At 39.6% G+C, this 20,088-nt stretch overlaps 1 protein-coding gene across 1 annotated transcript in view; it reads right to left on the bottom strand.

Annotated features, from left to right (window-relative positions):
* Positions 1-7,154: 7,154 nt before the first annotated feature.
* LOC118342033 (Down syndrome cell adhesion molecule-like protein 1 homolog) overlaps positions 7,155-20,088 on the bottom strand; it is a 75,558-nt gene continuing 62,624 nt past the window's right edge. Inside the window, exons 18-31 of the mRNA XM_035680460.1 lie at positions 18,108-18,261; positions 16,128-16,245; positions 15,243-15,406; positions 14,952-15,050; positions 12,996-13,184; positions 12,235-12,363; positions 11,911-12,069; positions 11,608-11,763; positions 11,413-11,443; positions 11,145-11,263; positions 10,858-11,010; positions 10,428-10,622; positions 9,957-10,265; positions 7,155-9,670 (exon numbers count right to left, since the gene is read on the bottom strand). Of these exons, the coding sequence (XP_035536353.1) occupies positions 9,081-9,670; positions 9,957-10,265; positions 10,428-10,622; positions 10,858-11,010; positions 11,145-11,263; positions 11,413-11,443; positions 11,608-11,763; positions 11,911-12,069; positions 12,235-12,363; positions 12,996-13,184; positions 14,952-15,050; positions 15,243-15,406; positions 16,128-16,245; positions 18,108-18,261 (2,565 nt within the window). The 3' untranslated portion in view covers positions 7,155-9,080. The remainder of the gene's footprint in view (positions 9,671-9,956; positions 10,266-10,427; positions 10,623-10,857; positions 11,011-11,144; positions 11,264-11,412; positions 11,444-11,607; positions 11,764-11,910; positions 12,070-12,234; positions 12,364-12,995; positions 13,185-14,951; positions 15,051-15,242; positions 15,407-16,127; positions 16,246-18,107; positions 18,262-20,088) is intronic.

Here is a 20,088-nt window from a genome sequence, read left to right as displayed (position 1 = left end):
AAGGTGGTTGCACTGATGAGGCAGGCATGTGATCGGAAAAGTACTGGCAGAGCTGGCAGTACGATGGAAAGCCAGGAGCGGATTATGACAACGTGTGTCAAAATGTCAACTTGTTTTTAAACTTCTCCCTGAGTCACACCAGTGTAACTCCTCGACTTGTATGATCAGCATGTAAGACATTTGAACTAGTAGGAAAATAAAATTATATGCAGGTAAAATGATCAATAAAAAAATCTATATTTTGTAATCCTACATTTTTTAATAAAACCTGATCCGTCTCAACTGTTGGATAGGTGGAAGCACACCTGAAGGATAAGTATTGTGCAGAAGAAAAGATTACCGCCTCTCTATTTCTGTCCTGCAAAGCTCTTTAGCAGTCTTACCCTCGTGTGTCTGAGAAAGTGTGTGCATGCGTGATCGCTTGTTTGTGTGTTTAATGAGTTTGTGCTTGTGTGTACCTGAGAAACTTGTGCAAGTGGACATACTCAACAGTGTGCGTTCAACTGTCCTTCCCCTGAGCAGCCCTTCCTTGCATTCCTGATTGTGCGGATCTCTTCCTGTGTGGACTTATTTTTCCTCCAGCAGGAGTGAGGAAAGCAATCGAAACCCAAGGAAAACATTAAGGATTAATAGAGGCACTAAAGGAATAGTGGTCAAGATGTTGATCACCATGCTAACAGCCATGTATATGATGGTCAGAGTCGTAGAATCGGTAAGATGATTAGAATTATAGATGGAATAGAAATAAGAGTAGTAATAAATAGTCGATTATTATTTCTGGAAATTAGATTTAACATGTATTAATATTCTATGTACTTAAACATCTAAAAATATTCTAATATTTCTAATGCAAGACAAGATCTCTGTGTTTTTGCTGCAACCAAAACATGTTTTTTTCATCCAGCAGGTTGTCAGTGTCAAATATAAATAAGGTTTATATAAACAGCATCAAAATGTGATTAGGGTGATGTTAAAACAGGTGTTCAATGTCAGATTATAACCAGGTATATATCGACCCGTCAAAATTAAATGATTGTGATGTAAGACAAAACTTTTAATAAGCAGGATTCCTCACTGCTTATTATGTAACATCTAATGCTCATGCATTAAAAAAATGTTTTTCAGTTCAACATTTAATGTTTTTTTTTGTTTATCTGATAAGTAAACCTGAGAGATGTTGGAGAAATATTAAAGAAACAGTACGAGAGCCTAGATTTGACAGACAAGGTTGCTTATGTTTAACTCTTTTAACCACATGTTGGCACCCTTACCATGACCTCCTTTTCATTTTCAGATAGGGGTGCGGTTTGCACGGCAACAAGATCCTTTGCCTTATATGGTGTCCCAGCCTTTACCTTGGCAGGTTCACTCAGTGTCACACAGTCGGAGGAGCAGCAAAGCAGAAGAGGTTAGTTGTAAATTGTAAATTTGTGTCTCAGTATAGTTGCTGTCACACACATCATCATGCTGATGCACCAGGGCTATGGATTCCTTACAGCCAATGCAACGCACCTTCATTCTGCACATGACTGAGTCATCCACTGTAGCCATATACCACATTACTCATAAATTTGCTTTTTTAATCTTCTGTTATCTGATGGAGAGTCATAGTATGTGAATTTCAGCTGTCAAGCTTGACACAGCATGTGAGCATATTAGCTTGGTCACAAATTCTGTGCTGTACTTTGCTTGTAGTGTCTCAGAAGATGACAGCAGAGGAATATGATTTACAAGTTTTGATGCCTCTGTACTCAAACAGCACCCGCCAAGTAATATAATAAAATAGACTTGATTTTTGCATCAGACTCAGGTAAACACTGACCTTTTGGCCCTCATTGGATTAATATCAGGGAATCAATAAATCCTTGCACAGAGGTTGACAACTTGGTGGTTGTTAGGTTATTCCTCAGGCTTGCACTATGGATTTCTGAATCAAGAAGCACACTCAGTCCAGTCCAAAGTGCACACCTCTGATGTCCTACAGATTTTTTTTGTGCCTTTTTCTTTGCTTGAGGTAACTGTTTTAAAGGTTACTTGTATCGTAGACTATTATAAAGATGCAGCTCGCAAATAAAAAGACAAACTGAGGCAAAGAGCTGGACTATGGCAGGAAGACTTTGGTGCTTAATTGAGGGCATAGGTGTTAAGATGAGAAAGCGAAAGAAACCATCAACCAACAACAAAAACCCTATGAAGCAAGCAGGGAGAAATCAACACAGATGGAGGTGAAGAAAGACATTTTGTGTCAGCTTAACGTCTCTGGTAAAAGGAGAGAGTAGACTGCATTGATGAGGTCATGGAGCCGGTGTGCGGGACTGAACGCAGGCACACAGCCAAACTGACAGGTAAGCAGGCTAAACTGGTACAGTCCTAGCCTCTTTGCCGCTGCTCTGCTTGAGCTGTAATCCCAATCAAGGGGATTTGTGTTTGAGGTCAATACCTTAACTGTAGATAGAAAGGACACACACACACACAGGTGCAGTCACACATGTACATTGCACATTCATTCCTTAAGGACTGCACATTTTGTACAGTTGAGTTGAAGAATTTCTCACCTGTATGATTATGTGTCTGATTTTGTACTCTTGTGGTATGTGAATAATGTTTGAGCAAAGTCCCAGATAAGATTGTAACGTTGATAATTATCATACCTGACCCGTATCTCATTTGTACAACTGACTTCCTCCCCTTTTTTTCTCTCTGTGCGTCAGTGACTTGTCTTCTAACGCAAGTGTTATGTTTCTTTTACAGTTTGATGGGTTCAGGAGGAACAGCATAGGGGTGTATAGAAAGAGTAAGTAAAAGTATAAATGAATTTAAATGCAGGCTATTTTTCTGCCAGCATAATTGTCATATTGAAGTTACCATGAGGGTTTGATTTAAGTCAAGTGTCAAATCCAAATCAAACTTTAATCAAAAAAATAGCCCGCTTGAATCAAAGCTAATATGTACACCATGTGTTTAAACTCAATCATTGCTACAGACTATGTCTCCATGGCTATTGCCTCTGCCTCTCTGGCTATACCATGTGTCCTGTCGTGCTCAGACTCCAATGCCAGCAATGGGACGTGCACCGTGCCTGCTGTTCCCCCACTCAGCCCTGTTGAAGTTGAGAAGGCCGCCGCCACCATCCAGACCCATTTCAGGAAGTTCCAACAGAAGAAACACAAGAACGGCAAGTAGATGGACAAAGAAGGATGGTGAGAGGCGACAGGAAGCGCGTATGTGTATTCACCAAAGGATGGATGAACTTTGCGATGACAAACACAAATGCATATGTACACTCATATGCAAATGTATATACATTCAAACTGTATGATAAACACTAAGTAGAGCTCTGGATTAGTGACACTGTATAGATAATAGCATACAGTAATAGAGAACACCTCAAATAGCTACTTGTCATACCCTATTTAAAATGTTATGTGAATAATATATCTGAATGTGCTGTACATCTGAATGTATGTGTGAGTGACTGTGAATATGCTGTATATAAAGTACATAAATATGGGGGAAAACAATAAAATAATTTGTCAACATTGTGGATCTTACAATTTTACCAAAATATCTCAATAAACTCCTCTGTCTCCTGTTCTGTGTCGATTTTCATTGAAGTATGATGCCCTCTAGTGTTTTGATCAGGTTCTGAATCATATTATGGATGAACTACATTTTCAGGTGGTTCATCCATAATGACTCAAAACCCCCCATAAAGTTACAAGACAGACAATATAATGAAACCATGTAATAATCAAAACAAAAATAACTGTCTGTCCACTCATTCAGAACAGTGTTTGTCAATCAAGAAATTGTGTTGAAGTAGAAACTGCTGGAATGAAGTGAAAATGACCTGCAAGAAACCTTTGAAGCTAAATGAAGAAAAGAATCATAATAATAATAAGCAGAGTTAATAATAATGTATTTAATTATATTAATTATTATTAATTTAATTATTTTACACATTCATGTTTGTATGTTTTGTGTGTGCTCATTCATATCAGTAATTCATAACGTCTTATTTAATTAATTTAACGCTTAAGGTATGTGGCTGTAAACTGGAAGACAAATTATAGATGACCTATATATATGAAGTTATGTGTATGTGAATGTTGATTTAAGCTCACAAGTAGCTATTTAAAATTGTTGCATTGCATTGTTTGATAGTTGTATTATTATTAAACAGGTGTTATGAAGGGCTGAATTCACAGTGAAAGGGTTTAGCTGAGGTTGTTTGTGTGCTAGATTTGATGATTTGACATTTATGTACATTTATGATTAAAGTCCATAGACGTCAAAGAGTGGGTCCTCACTCCAGAACCTTATTACTCTGAAATTCACAGACATCGCTGTTAAATTTTTTCATTTGACTACTTTCTGCCAGGCTATAAAATCTGTTCATAGTGAAATCTGTGGATCTTAAAAAGCAGTTGGGTGCCAAAGTGACAAATGATCCAAACTCTTTCACTAACAAGTGAAACATGTTCTGATTACAGTAAAAACAGAGTGATACAGAAAGCCCTTTATCTCAAATGCTACATGGTTGTGAAAAAATGAATAATATCATCACAGTTCATAAAAAGATAGCTTTATTGCACAAGGTGTTGAGTACTCTTTTTCTGATTTTGTTTGTTTTCATAGAAAAGAAAATGTAGAGTTAAACACAAGCAATTGCAAATTGAAGCAACGTTTCCCCATAAAAGTTTAAGGAACAACCTCTGCATTTTTAAAATGTTTTAATTAACCCCCTTTTAAATTGTTCAATTCACCATTTCCCTTTTTCTTTTATAACCAGCAAAAATTTTCAGAACATGCAATGCTGCTGTCCTCCCCCCAAAAAGTGGAATAATAAAAAAAGGCAAACTCTAAATCAAGCAACCTGTGACAAAGTAAAAAAAAGAAACAAAAAATATAAAAGGAGACAATGCAACCAAATGTCCTGTAAAAGAAGAAAATTAATATTGTTAACTATGCATGGTCCACTCTTGACATGTTTCAACTGGTCCATAAATGAAGATAAAGAAGTGTCTGTATAATTCTATAGTTTTTCATTAAGTCCTCTTCTGTTTCATTACAATAACTTCTGTTCAAAGTTTACATTGTGCCCTGGTATCTAGTGAAGATGTCGAAAATAGTACTCATTTATACAAAACACTTTCCTATGTACACAAGTCTTCTATTGTGGAGTAGAAATTATGTTGTACAGGTGGGCAAGGGGTAAAGTGAGAGGGGAAGATCTGATTGGTTGAGCTGATGTGGAAAAGGTTGGGTAAGTAGCACAAGTGAAGTTGGCTTTATAAACACAGACTGAGTCAGCTTGAAAAGTATGTTGTATTTTAAGGAAAAATCCATCCTAAATCACTCATAAGCCATTTAAACGTCTCGGCAAATGTTAAGCTGCTGCCAAGAAAGCCAATCACGTCCAATGACAAAAAAAAAAGAGCCGTACAGTAAAGTACCTTAAAAACAACTAATCCTTTTTGCCTTATAATATATTAACAGGTTATCATTTCAGATGAATATTTGTTTTTACATTACACCAAAAAAGGATCAATATCTGGAAATATTTAAAATGCTTGAAATTTTTTGATTGAAGGCCTGAATAACTCACAAAAGTACTTCTGCAGTACTCTGTACTTCACAATTTGAATACTGTTTGTAATTCCTGGATTACATTATAGGAATAGTTTGCTATTTTGTGAAATGCAAGTATTTGCTATATTGCAAAGAGATGCAGAGGAAACACAACAAAGGAACACTGTTGAAGGCAACAAAATCCACCTACCAGCTTCACAAAAAGCTCACTAATTAACACATTATATCTCGTTAGTTTAATCCGTACAAAAAAGGAAGTGTAAAAATGACAAGTCTCCAATAGTTGCCTAGCAACCTTACAATAAGGACAAGACTTTAGGAGTTTACTCCTGGCCGGGAAATAGACTGGCACAAAACGTCTGTAAAACCACAACTTTTTTTTACATTTAGTTTTTTGTGCAGAATGTACATTTTTTTAAGGGACAGATATGAGAGTGGCATCGATCTTCATATCTAACTCTCATATTTCCCAAAATGTTGAACTATTGTTTTAAATATTACATGTACCTCATATTCACAGAAGAGGTGGATTTTTCCTTAAAGGTATACATTACATATACTTGGAGCAAACTGACAGTAGATCAGTGTTTTACAGTAGAGGCAACTTCACTGAAGAACTTGGGAAAGCAGGTTGGAAAGGAGTTTATTTCATCACTCCATCCAATATCCATACAACTGGAGTAAGGAAACCTCTGTTTTTGGTTGCTAAAACAGGCCTGCCCCATTCCCAAACTCTTGTTTTTTCTGAAAACAAGTATTTGCACAACTTAAAACATAAAGGCCATTTTAACATTAACAATGTAGTGCAAAATTAATTTCTATCCTGTCTAAGTTTTAAAATAAAAGGGAGCATGAATACATTTATGAGCAGTTATAACTTTTACTGTGTGGTATGTTTATTGGCCTGAAGTCCCAGAGTTTGGGGAGGACTCGCTATGACACAGATAAGAAACAGAAATACTTGTTGATCTGTTTGTATTCATTAATTATAGTCAGGTAATGGCATTGAGTTTGTGAACACACCTTTGGAAGGTACAATACAACATATTACAATAGGCTCACTTACTGTATAGGCTGCCCTTGTTTTACTGTTTTCTTTTTCAACACCACACTTTCTGCACTGAGCCATAGACCACAGTTAACCAGTGACACAATCTCACACTATAATTTGACTTTACTGTGCTTGTCCTTTCAGCTGCTACCTGCTACACAGGCGTTTGCAGCTGGAACATTTACAAAATCACAAGGGGGTCATTGTATCATTCTTCAGACCTCAGTTTGTCACCATTTACTTTCTCTCATACCACTTTCTTTCTCTCCAAGATCTCCCGTCCATGGTTGTGCTACCCGTTTAAGCTTCCCTCTTCTTTTTTCTTCATTCCTTCTTGCAGGTTTTCACTCTGAGCGATTGTCTTGTGATCTTTTATATATATTTTCAATTAGAACGGCTTTTATATTTCTCTGCTTTTTTTCAATATTCATATATTTGCTATATATTTGAATAGAAATATATATGTACATACTTTTGAAAACAAACATATATCATATCTTTTTCTTTTTTCTATTGCGAGAGCCCTGATGTTACGTTTTACCATTGCAAAACATTTAGAGCAACTCTTTTTTTGGAACGATCTTTGTTATGGGATTAAGCTTTGGGAGAAGAAAGGGGGGGGGAATAAACTTTAAGTTAACAGATACAGTACCATGCATAAAGCTAAAATAAATTTTAGTGAGGCTGAGGGACTTGAAAACACATCTTTTAGTTTTGAAGACCACTTATTTCTGAAGAAAAATTGTATCTCTCTCCTATGTAACCCCTTCCCCGTTTCCCTAACACAACTGCAAATGCTATCAGCACTTGATCTCTCTGTCTATAATCTCAAAGTCATTGTCTGTTCATAAATTCAAGATCATTTCATACAAATATGATTTTTCTCGTATACATCTCAATAGATTTGCTGTATGTTTGCAACTTGTCTCTCCATTCAAGTTGTCACTGAACGTCAAATAGCATTTCTGTCTGTCTGTGCATATAAGACCTCTTTTTCTCAGCCTGTCTGTCTTTTTAACTAGCCAATATGCTAGCAGTAGGTCACAGTGACACTGTATGGATATGATGGGGGACTGGGTGGGTAGGAGTGAAGGTGGAGAAGGATAGAAAGGGAAAAAATGGATACAGGTAAAATGAGTTAAACAAAGAATAATAGCTTTGTGGCATCATGATGAATCATAAAAGGGTCTTTTCCTTCTCTGTTCTGAAGCAGGAAAAGAGATAAAGAAAGGAACCTCTTTCTTATCTGTAATTACTCTCTTTTGAACCCACTTACTCTTCAGTATTTCTCATTTTCTAAGCAATGCTGTCAATCACACTTAACAAAACAAAGTTCAAAATGCTGGACCAAATTAGGATTATAGTGTTACATCGTCAGCATCATCATTGTTACTGTCCCAGAATCCCCTTTCACAGGTACAAAATGAACAGTGGGTGGGTGGGAGGTCAGTTTTGACACAGACGTCTGCCCGAGAGGTCAGCATACAGATTGATTTTAAAAAGGTCCACTGTTGGTGTGTGCCTGCCACATGTATACATATATATATTTACACATATACACCCATTCACACACACACGCAGGCTTGTGAAGATTTCTGTTACTTGGATCCATTCTAACTTGTTCTTAGTGCACATGAGATTATATTTCCATCATCAGAAAATAAACAGAAAACTGATGGAAAAAAAGGTTTGGATTCATCTTTCACTTGATGATGCTTGACATTTTTTATTCTGCTCTGATTTGAGTCTGTTCATAAAAGCATCGATTAAGACAACTATGCTGTGTCATCCATTGCATGTATAAGAAAATCAGTCAGTCTTTCCATTGCCTCTAAAGTATGAATCCATGATGGAGTAACCTCTCAGAGCCAGTGTAACACCAAGACTGGTGGTTTATGCATACAGTAAAAGCATCCTGCCATGGCACAATGCTGTGATATGAGCTCTTCTTCCATCAGAGACCAGAAAAGTAACATATTTGAAAACCTAAAAACCTCAAAAACTCAAGCAACCTGGTTCATTCTACGACTGTCTTGATCCATAAAACAAGACAGTGCATGTGGAAAGCATTTTGTGCATAAGTGCTGTGTCCTTACCAGAAAAGGAAAATATGAACAGATAAATCATTTATGTTTTGGCAAGTGATTCCCAGGGTGATGAAAAAGGGGGATAGAGAAAGATGACATAATAATAGAAAGCAATCAGGCAGAAAGAAAGGCAAACCCCTGTGCTATGGAGACCCAACTCTGACCCCTTCATACAGTAGTGTCAATGGGAACCCAACCAGCCCCCTGCAGCTTGGCACAGCGCAGGCACTGACGGGTCAGCTGTGCATGTGTATGTTCCTCACCCCACTTTTCCATAGAGGCTCCAGGCAAGCGCTGGCTTGACCAGCATTCTATTAAGAGTTACAGTGACAGGCCGCAGTGATGGCAGGCTACACCAGTGTGTACGACTTGGAGTAGGCCCCTGCCCCTCCATCCCTCTGCTTCTGTAGTCTGCCTAAGCCCGAGGAGCTGCTCTCCAGGAGAGAGTCTCTGGATCCTCCCATCTTGGAGGAGGATGAGGAGGCACCTCCAGGAGTCCCTCCTGTGGCCCCAGCTACCCCACCTCCACCGGAGGATGATGATGCCCCAGCAGCTGCAGCAGTAGCAGCAGCAGCTGCCGCTGCACTCTGGGCCACTGAGGCAGAGGAGCCGGGCATGGTGAGAGTCCTCTGGGGGAGTGTGGAGCTGCTAGAGCTAGCAGAGACCCCTCCACTCCCACTACCTCCACCACCGCATCCTGCTCCTCCAGAGGAAGCCCCAGAGGAAGTGAGGTTGGACAGGCCAGAGTGGCCCATGCTTAGGGCCTGCTGCTTTGCAGAGTCCATAGTCACATGACGGCCCTGGGTGTGGTATGCACGCTGGGCCAGGCCACGAATAGAGGCTTCACGTGGTGGAACCACTGGACATGGGTCATGATGCTCCGACTGCTTTCGGAAGAAGGGATCTGACTTCATGTAGAGGGGTAGGTTACAGTAGTCACCTGGAAGGGAATCAAACATTTAAAGTGCCTGCCAAAGCCTGCAAAAGCCAAAGCCTATGGATAATATTCATAGTGTGCAACAGTATGAATGTTAGCACTGTGTATTTATCTGCACTGAACCTCTTGTAAAATTACCGGTATTTTCGCACACTTGTACATATAAACATTACTTCCCCTGTAAACTTAGTTATATATATTGTTTTTGTGTTACATATCTAGATAAAAAGCAATTTTAAAATTTAAATGCCAAGTGAACATGCTTTCATGCTTTGCAGCAACCACTCACTCTTGGCGCGGTGTGGAATGGGCACAGCTACATTCTTGCCACGATCATAGTCCTGGGGTTTGGGTGGCGAGGCAGTGAAACGGCAGATACCAGGCTCTGACGGTGTGCTCATGGACGTCATGCTGTCTGCATTGTCATTGGTACCTGTGGTCATCTGGTCAGAAGAACTGTCAGAGATAAAGCACTCAGTAATTTCAAATTTGGCATGCTGCAGGTGTTCCTCTAGCTTGGCATGCTCATATGCTCTCGCCAACTCCTCGTAGGTGGAGGAGGCGCTCTCTGTCGACACCATGCTGTTGCGACCCTTATCTATGGAAGAGAAAGGAAATAAAAGTAAGTACATTTTCCCCAGTTTTACTAATGCTTTTTGAGGCCAACTGCAAAAACACATTCTCCTCTGCATTTAGAAAAATAGCCTTACTTATATGTGCATGTTAATGGCTTTAAGTGTCATTTCACCAATGTGCCAACCTGTGTCCTGTGAGAGGCTGGCACTGTAGCTGTCACTCTCTGTGACAGTGATGCCATGCTGGGAGCCAACTGTGCGCCAGTCTGAGGTGAGAGTGCGGGCTGGCGTGGAGGCCTGGCACTTGGTCAGAGTCCACTGACTGGAGTAGCGGTTCCTGATGCTATGGGCCGATTTAACACTCTTCCTCGACACTGGGTCTGGTGGTAAGTGGATAAAGAAGTACAAAAGATGTGCATATGTACAAAGGCTTTTTTAAGACACTCACACTCAAAATAAAAGCAAGAAACTGTGGGAAATGTACACAGTTTATGCTTACACCATGTATGTACTGTACCTTATAATCAGAAAGGAATTTGCGCTACATGCTGCTTCAGTACTGCTTCAGTGAGTATAAGCTATTACTGATAAAATGGACGGAGAGAGAGGACTTACTGGTTCCTGGTCTGATGTCTGACATGTCAATCAAAGGGCCGGTGTTCTGGATGAGGGCTGGGTGATGGACAGACACACCTGTGCAGAAGCTCTGAGGGTTCCCAGTTTGGTTGAACTCTGTGTCTGTCACAGGGATAGTGGCTTTGTCCTCACCTGTAAGAGACAGAATGAATATTTCCAAAAAGCAGCATTTCATGATACATTTGACATAAAGATCATTTGATTCAGCGCTCATGCACAGACATGTGAACACACACTCTCTGTCTGTCTCTCTCTATTCCTCTCACCAATTTGCTTGATGCCTTCTTTGTCCTCAATTAGCAGCTGCACTCTCGGGATGTCAATATGTAACCGTGGGCCCTGAGGAGGCCCCTTCACTGGGGTGTCAAAGCTGCGGTTGTTTTTACTAATCCAGAGATACAAGACAAGCACACACAAATGTTCACAGTTTAAAAAAAAAGAAGTGAAATGTGGATTTGTGCAATGAAATTTTAATTGCACTAAATAATATTTCAGACTGAGTTTGTGAGAAGGAGAAGGAAAGAGCTGTCTTACCTTATCAGCATCTCTGCCAGGCTTTTGGCATCTAGAGAGAGCAGAGAACATAACAATATTTTTTTCTTGACACACAAATCAATCTTTTAAAATCAGTACAAACTCTAGAGACTTTAAGATTCTCTCTGATATCTGCTTTGTTCTCCTTGCTAATTAATTCATTCCTGTCTGCTCTCCTTTTTCTTCTTCTCTTACCTCTTAGTCTCTTCAGCCTCTTTTCCTTGCGTTTCTTGCGAATGATGAAGAGCAGTGCAACACCCAGAGTGACCAAGATCACAGGACAGCCAATAGAAAACAGCTTCTTGACATCATCGTTCTTTTCCAGGGGGGATTTGATTGGTGGAATTGTGCCTGCACACACACAGGAAGAGCAGAGACTAGTTACTGCCTTTTTTAATATTAAATAATATTCTAAGGTACCCAGTGTAATGAATTTCTCATTAAAAGTAGCAGACAATTCATCCAAACTGAATGTCAAACAAAGAGTCTTCTACTCACTGCCATCATAGTCCAGAGTTGCAAATTGTGAGCTTTGGTTGCCACAGCCAGCGCTGTTACAGGCTTTCATCTTCAGCTCATACCAGGTGGCCTCACGCAGCTCTGCCAGGAACACATCTGTGGTGGCATTGGTCCGTACATTCTGCCACGCCCATGTACCTGCAACAAGTACACGTACCAATGTTGAGTCTAAGCTCTTTTCTTTCCATATTAGTTTCCATAAAAAGATGGAATGTTACTTCAGTACTTACAATAAACTATTTGTTTAACATATTTGATTAAAATAAGTAATTTGTTGTAAGTTATCTACAAATAGTGATTCACCTTTTGGTCTAAACTCTAGCGTGACGGCACTGATTGGACAGCCTCCACTGGCCCAACCTTGCAGGTTGAGGCGGGCGTGGCTGGAGTTAATGTGGGTGAAGACGGGCTGATCCTTGTTGAACTGAGGTTCTGTGAAAGAAGCAAAATCATCATGTATTTGTCTGTTCAGATTACTAGAAAATTATATGCGCTGTACAATATAATGTGTCTTGGTAACTGAACCATGTGCACATGCTGCTAGAAACAAATTCAGAGTAGGTGTCCCAAAAATATCTCACTACATGTATTAAATATAATTTCAATATAATTATCAATATAGAAATAATTTACATTTTTGATAACTGTCATCTGTGACATAAGACATGATGTTTTTATCATTATAATGATAAAAACTACATTATAATATAATCATTCAAACGTTAAGAATGTGGAGAATGTAAATGTGTTCAATGACTGCTATACATTTTTTTGAAAATGGAGCATATAAAGTCCCAGAGTGATACACTGTACACTATTGTAAGTATAAAGCATGACACACAAAGAGGTGAAGTGTTATAAGGCTATAAGGCTTTATTTGCAAGTTATTATAGGTCCTTAATATAATTGGATGAATTTGACTTCATTGTTGACTACAGCAGTCGTCTTAGATATGGCCAATTTGTGATGTCCACTTCTCCTTTGTGAAAATGTGTATGTTATATTTACTTTCACCTTCATCAACCCACACTAACTTCCTTTATCCTCTATTCCAGGCTTCTCACCTCGTCCATGGGTCTTTGCCTCGATGATCTCACTGATGCGTCCGGCTCCAACGCTGTTCTTTGCAGCCAGCTTAACTTTATACCAGGTGCCACAGCGCAGGTTGTCCAATTTGAAAGAGCGCTCACTAGAACTGATGAAAACATCTTTCCATTCCTCTGTGTTGTCTACAGAGTACTGCAGCACAAAACCTGCATTCACACAAAAGCAGATATACACACAATAAATAAATAATTATTTTTTTTGCTTTATGACATACTTCTCTCTTTTTTACAGCTGAGATGAATAACTCAATTTGTACTTATCCTACTAAACTTTAGACATGGGTACCTCTGCTATCCACTAGATGGCAGTGTCAGACTGTACTTCTCTTGCTCATAGGCCACCAATTGGACGTAGCTGCTCCCTGTCTATGCCGCCATTAGTTACCTACAAACCCCAAGACTGGGATGGCGCTGACTAAGCATCTATGTAAATGAGGGTATGCAATGTGGTGACTGTTTTTATAATCAGCCGCCTTGGAGAGCCAACTCCCTCCTGCTCTGAGACACTTTACATCTAATCCTCCATCTCTGTCTGTCTTTCCTTCTGTCTGTATATAATTATGTATATATAAATGTCTCCCTCTCTGTGTTTCTTTGTACTCTTTGTACCATCTTTTTTTCTACCTTTTTTCTCTAACAGATGGTGTGATAGAGTCCAAAACATTAGAGGGGTTAAAATGTGCAGATCCTCCTGTGTTTGTTTTTAAGTTTTATAGTCACTTTATAGAACACAGCAGAACATAACAGAAGATAGCAGAGAGAACAGTACAGAACAGCACAATAACAGGCTATTGGGGAACAGATTAGAACATAACATCAATTCTGACTGCAGGATTACCAGCCTACGGGATTTGTTCATTTGATTATCTGTTTATTTTTTATTTTATTTTTAGAAAACGAGCTGAGACTTTTCTAAGAAAACACGCTAACATATTTTATCTGAAAAGGCATAGCCTGCAGATGCTGCTGCAGTAATAATGCAAAAAAGGTGGTTGACGGGGAACTTCAGATTTGCCTACCCCTAACACTGTGTGGATGGCAAAGACAGGCATTGTGCTATACATACAATATATACAGATAGGCTTCACAGATGTATGAGATGCTGGATGATGTATGCAAATATTGACTGGTGGCCCATCATTATTTAAACACAAATCTGCACACTGAGTACATATCCTTGCCCTAAAGTTTATATTACTTCCTATTTCCGTACTCATAATGCATGCAAATTAGTGTCTTTCTCTGGGTCTTCCTGTCAGTATTCTGACCCACTGGAATAACACAAAAGTATTATATTATTAGAGCTTTGGTGGTTTTAAAATATACTTAGTCTAATAGTTCAAAGACTTGTTTTTGTTTTTGTCACAGTTTTTACAGCCATTTCTTTAGCAATGACATGTGGGACAATAGGGCTTTGTGGATGCAGTCATGTAAGCCACTAAACCAAAATCATCACATGTCTGGTGCTTGATAGTCTCATATAGGTATAAGGGGAGTCAGGCAGATGACCCTGCAACACCCTCATACTGAGAAACAGCATGAACAAAGGGATTGAATCCACATTTGCATGCATGCCCATTCAGGCACACACACCATGCCCACCTTCACATAGAACTCACCAACGATCAGATAATCAGACAGACACATAGTTAACAGGGAAACCTAAAACCAGAGGCAAATCAATAAACTAATAGATCCACTAACAATGTCCAAGGTAAAAGAGGAAAAAAGAGAAACAGGATAAACTAAGATCAGAGGTCAAAGGGAAATGTTTATTTATGTACATTTCATACATAATCCTAACTCGATAACCTCAAGCGAAATAGTGTCACCTTTACACACATACAGCTACAGAGAAGCAAAAAGTACAGGAAGACAGACAGAGAGACAGCATTGTTGTGCAGGGCCACGTACCTCTGATAGAGCTGCCTCCGTTGTCTCCTGGTATCCAAGCCAGAGTGATGGAGGAGGTGGAGGTGGTGGAGACGGTTAGACGAGGCTGATCTGGTGGAACTGAGGAAGATGCGCAAAGAGTTATTCGCTTGATAATGCCTGTACTCAAATATTATAGATTATTTTTGAGGAGGTAAAGAAAATCGCTGTTAATGTAAAAAGTATACTGTATTCCTCATTTTCAGACCTATATAAGCGAGGTACACTCATAGTTGAGTGAACTCAACTCAGCCATTATTGCCATTTGCCTACCTTGTACCAAAAGGTTGACTATGATAGTGTCAAAGCCCAGTGTGTTGGTGGCCGTGCAGGTGTAGTAACCAGAATCTTCAGCTTTGACAGAGCGCAACACCAGTGTCCCATTGGCCAGAATGAGACGCTGTCCATCTAGAGACACTGGGATGGCTGTATCCTCACTAATGAGTGAAAAAAGTATCATCATCATAAGATTCTTACTAGATTTAGCTAACAAGGCTATTTATTTTGTTTCTAGAGTTACTTTAAAGGAGGCTGCAAAATTGTAAATTTCTAATGTACTACTTATATGGCATTATTCCAGAATATCAACAATATACACACAATAAGCAGAGGGGGTAAGTAACGAATTACGATTTGTATTTAAGTAGTTTTTTCAGGTATCTGTACTTTCTTTTTGTCATCTTTTTACTTTTACACCCCAATTTTTTTTTATTTTTTTTTTTACAAATATCTGTACTTCCTACTTCTTACATTTTCTTCCACAACATAAGAGATGTACACATGAGAGATGTAACATGACGAAACGACGCATCAAGACAAAACAGAGAGGGAGACTCAACCCTATTTGAAGTTTCTGATAACTTTGCACATAAACAGCAAGATAGGTAGAAACCAAGACAGTACTTTTTACTTTTATACGTTGAGTACATTTCAGAGCCTGTACATTTTCATTTGACTTGAGTAAAGAAGTTAAATCAGTATTTCTACTTTTGTCAGGGTCTTTTTGTTACACAAGTATCAGTACTTCTACTTGAGTATGAATGTGTGTACTTTTGCAACCTCCTAAGTAACTTTCTCTTGAACCAAATTAGATTCTTTAATAGTAATTCACTCTGCTCCCATTCAGCTTTATGTAACATGTCTGGGCAGGATTCTCACCTGTCTTTGGTCCATTTTATAGTAGGTGTAGGTTCTCCTACTGAACTACAGGGAAGTCGCACCTCCTTCATCCAAGGAGTGGTCACTGTGCCCCCAAATGACAGGATCTTAGCTGGAGCTGGTGGAGGATGAAGAGTAAAAATGAAAGGTGTATTATGAGAGCTATTGGCATTAACACATACACAAGAAAGGCAAAGACCTAATTAATATCTACCAATCGGTTAATCTTGCCATTGTCAAATAAACAATTTTCAAACCCAATAAACAAATGCTGTAGAGGTTTCAGAATGTGTTGATCAATACAGAAATGTGATGGTTGATATGCAATGTGTACATTGATTTGTTCTCCATTTGGGATTCTTCCAATAAACAGGATTTACAAGTGGAGAGAGTGCAATGTATTTACAGTGATTCACACTTGGTGGGAAAGAAATCTGTGTTAAATGTGACATTGTCCAGCAAAGAACTGCATATGAATAATAATAATATAAGACAGGACAAAGAATGAGCAGAGAGGATATGAAAAAATATTCATCTATTCAAGCACATAAACCTCTTATTCTCCGTCACTCCCCCACCCGCTCTCTCTGTCTCTCTTTCTTCCTCAAGCTTGGCGTCTTAATGCTAGTGCTCTAGTGCACTTATGTTAAGGTTGAATGAAGTATTGAGTGGGCAAGCCTGGAGGACACTGCCTTTTACAGCTGCTGATCAGCTGACGCACCCACCCATACGAACACACACACATGCACTCGCAAACCTTTGCAGACAGCAGTCAAAGGAATGAATAGATATAGAAAGGGATAACATGGTGGAAAGTGCACTCTATTCATTCTCACTCTCATATTCTTCCTGTCTTTTAATCCAAAGCCTATTGATTTAACTGCCCTCTTCATTTTCTTAAACACTCTGCCTCTCTATTGTCTTCAGTATTAGTTTGCTCTGCCCCTGTCGTATAATTTTCACTCTTCTTTTTTTCCTGTCCAACTGCTGTCCTCCCTCATGCTCCCCCTCTTATCATTTCCCTGATTTAGGCCAGTTTATCTGGTGCCCTCTGAACTCTGAAATCAATAGCATGCGCTGCTCTGTTGCATAGTCAAAACACGCAGCCACACATAAACAGGAGAGGTTGACAAAATATGCAGAGAAGGGTTATATAGAGTAAGTGACAGAGTAAAGGGGCGATTATTCACATGATTCACAGTCATGAGGGATGTTGAGAAAAACATCCTTGAAAAGTATTTTTAGCTCATGGCATTGTCAATAAGAGGCTTGAAGAATACTGCTCTAACAGTAGCAGTGTTGTAAGAGCTCCAAAGAGAGAGATATCAGAAGCACAGAGAGACCGAACAAGCAAAGAGCCGGTAAAGTCAGGAAAAAAGGATGCTGTAGCGTCATTCATCAAGGTCAAATGCCTTTCAGCTGTCTGGGTGAAAATCTGGATAAATTTGGTTGGAAGTTCTTTTTTTAAATGAATACATAAATGTGTTTCAACTGCAAGGACAACATTTCATTATGAAGCAATGCGGAATTACATGCTGACATACAGTCAATTAAAAAGGACTCCCTCGATTTAGCATTGCACTCCTATAATATAGTAGATTCATGATAGACAGTTAAAAAATGCAATTTGACTGCTGACAATACGGGGAGAGATTCAGTTGTGTTGTGCAAGTAACGGCTAAAAGCCTTGAGCCTTAAACACAGATGAGGAGCAGGCTACAAAAATCAGGTAACCTCACTTCTTTCTAACTTCACATACCCAGATTTTTTGCATTTTCAGACCTGTAGTATTCAGCACCAACCAACAGTGACTCTAGATAGATATGTGACATCACTTTACCAGATTTCAGATAGCTCCTTCTGGAGACACAAAAGGCTTTATATAACTTGTCACGTATGCAGTAGTACTCCCAAAGACCTGTCAACACCTCTACTGTATGTCTCTCATCATGATTCTCCCTCTCATATGCAGGGACTCACCCTTGGCCGCTGGCTCCACAGTGACTTTGTCGCTGAAGTTACCCCGGCCTGCAGTTGTGACGGCCGCAGCCCAGATCAGATACTGCTGCCGGTGGTTGAGGTGAGTGATTCGGTAGAAAAGCAGCTCTGGATTGGCTTCATACTCGCTTGGCAGCTGGGGAGAGCCGAAAGGGGAAAGGAAAGTGTTAATCTCAGGAGGAACTGCAGGCTCGATATGATTTATAAGCACACTCCAAACATCTTAACATGTCATGCAATATTATATAAAGCCTTACATAGAGGAAAATTCAGTTAATCAACAAATCTGCGAGAGGCTAAATACACTTGTTCACTTTTTGATATATTTTATATCTTCAATTAAAAATATTTTAAACAAATTGATTTGCTGTGGAAACTGGTGGAATTTTGTAAAACAATAAGGAAAATGTTTTAAAGGCTCACAAAACACAATTAAAAAAAACTTTCTCACATGTATCATTAAAATATCACAACATTTACATTGTATTATATGTACTGAAGAGCACAAAGTAAAATCAGGGTGATGCCAAAGACAAGATCATTTTGTCACTTTACTGGAGAGGCAGACATAATGTGAAGGACTGAGTGAACATCACTCTAATGTGAACCAAGCCCTGTATTCTCTCCTCGAGTCAGCACTATAGGAGGAGAGAGAATGATGGGGATTAAGGTACAGAGGTTCTGGGGCATATTATATTATGATATGCCAAAAATGCTCTGTGAAAGGATGGAGCTGGAGGAAAGAAAGGGAGACAAGAGGGTTGGATCAGGGGGGAGTGAAGCCCATTCCCTCTCCTCCCCTGTTCTCCTCAGGGAGGGCAAACAGAGATATGAGACAGAGGAAGACAATGGGGGACAGACAAATGAGTCAGTCAGAGATATCATGAACAGTCATACACTAATGAGGCCTATCTACTGCAGGCATCAGCAATGACAGAGAGGAGGGGAGAGGAGAGAAGAGGAGAGGAGAGAATAGGAGTCCAATAAACAGGCAGAGGAAGAGGCAAGCACAAATACACATACACGAATATACTGACACACACAGACACACACACATACAGTGGCATACATGACCTGGAGGTGGATGTGTAATTGCAGTGTGTTTAACCCAGCCATGTGCCTGCTGTCTAGACATATACGCATCACTGTCCCTTAAACACAAACACACACACACACACTAACACACAGAACCTCTCTTTTTTACTGCCTGCCAGTCACTATTCACCTACCCACCAATTATACCCTTATTCCCTCAACTCCTACTCTTCATCTACTCCTCAGGTATCCCAACACTCAGGTACACACACACATACACAAACACACCCTCAACAGTCAGTATGTGTGTAACTCTGCTGCTGGTCTCAACTATGTATAATAGTAAAAAAGAAAACAAAATTTAACACACACAAACGCTGCTGGATGGCACATTCACTGTCGCACTCCAAATCACATGTTTTACTGCAGTTTGACAACGACTTGAATTTCTGACTGACAGGCGCTCGTGCACAGATGAAATAAGGGTGGCAATACGAGTGTCAAATGATTTGAAGAGTCAGTAAATGCAGCAGACCTGTAAAAACCTGCGAAGACACTGCAGTGTTGCTGAGCTCTGTCCTAGCCTGCTGGGTTGTTGTCTGCAGAACGGTTTATTCTGGGCAAATAGATTCCAGTATTCATGTTGTTTTTCACATTTATGAGCAGGCCGTCATGGAGGAATCCACTGGGTTTTTTATTATTTCCATGTGTTCCCTGTTCATCATCCATTCCTCCTGTCTCCATCATTTCTGTATTTTCCTCTCTGTCTATCCTTTACCCCACTGTGCCATCCTTCCCTTCTCCTCCTGCCATCACTCTTCATCCTCCTCTTCATTTCCCTGTCCCTCTCCACATTTCCCGGCCCACTCCTTGCTTTTCCTTCCATCTATCCACGAGTACCCCCCTCTGTTTTACATCCTCTCTGTAT

The sequence above is a fragment of the Morone saxatilis genome, unplaced genomic scaffold (genome assembly GCF_004916995.1).
Source record: "Morone saxatilis isolate NCDOM2014 unplaced genomic scaffold, NCSU_SB_2.0 Contig8, whole genome shotgun sequence".
Lineage (NCBI taxonomy): Eukaryota > Metazoa > Chordata > Actinopteri > Moronidae > Morone > Morone saxatilis.
This window is presented reverse-complemented; position numbering and strand designations above follow the sequence as displayed.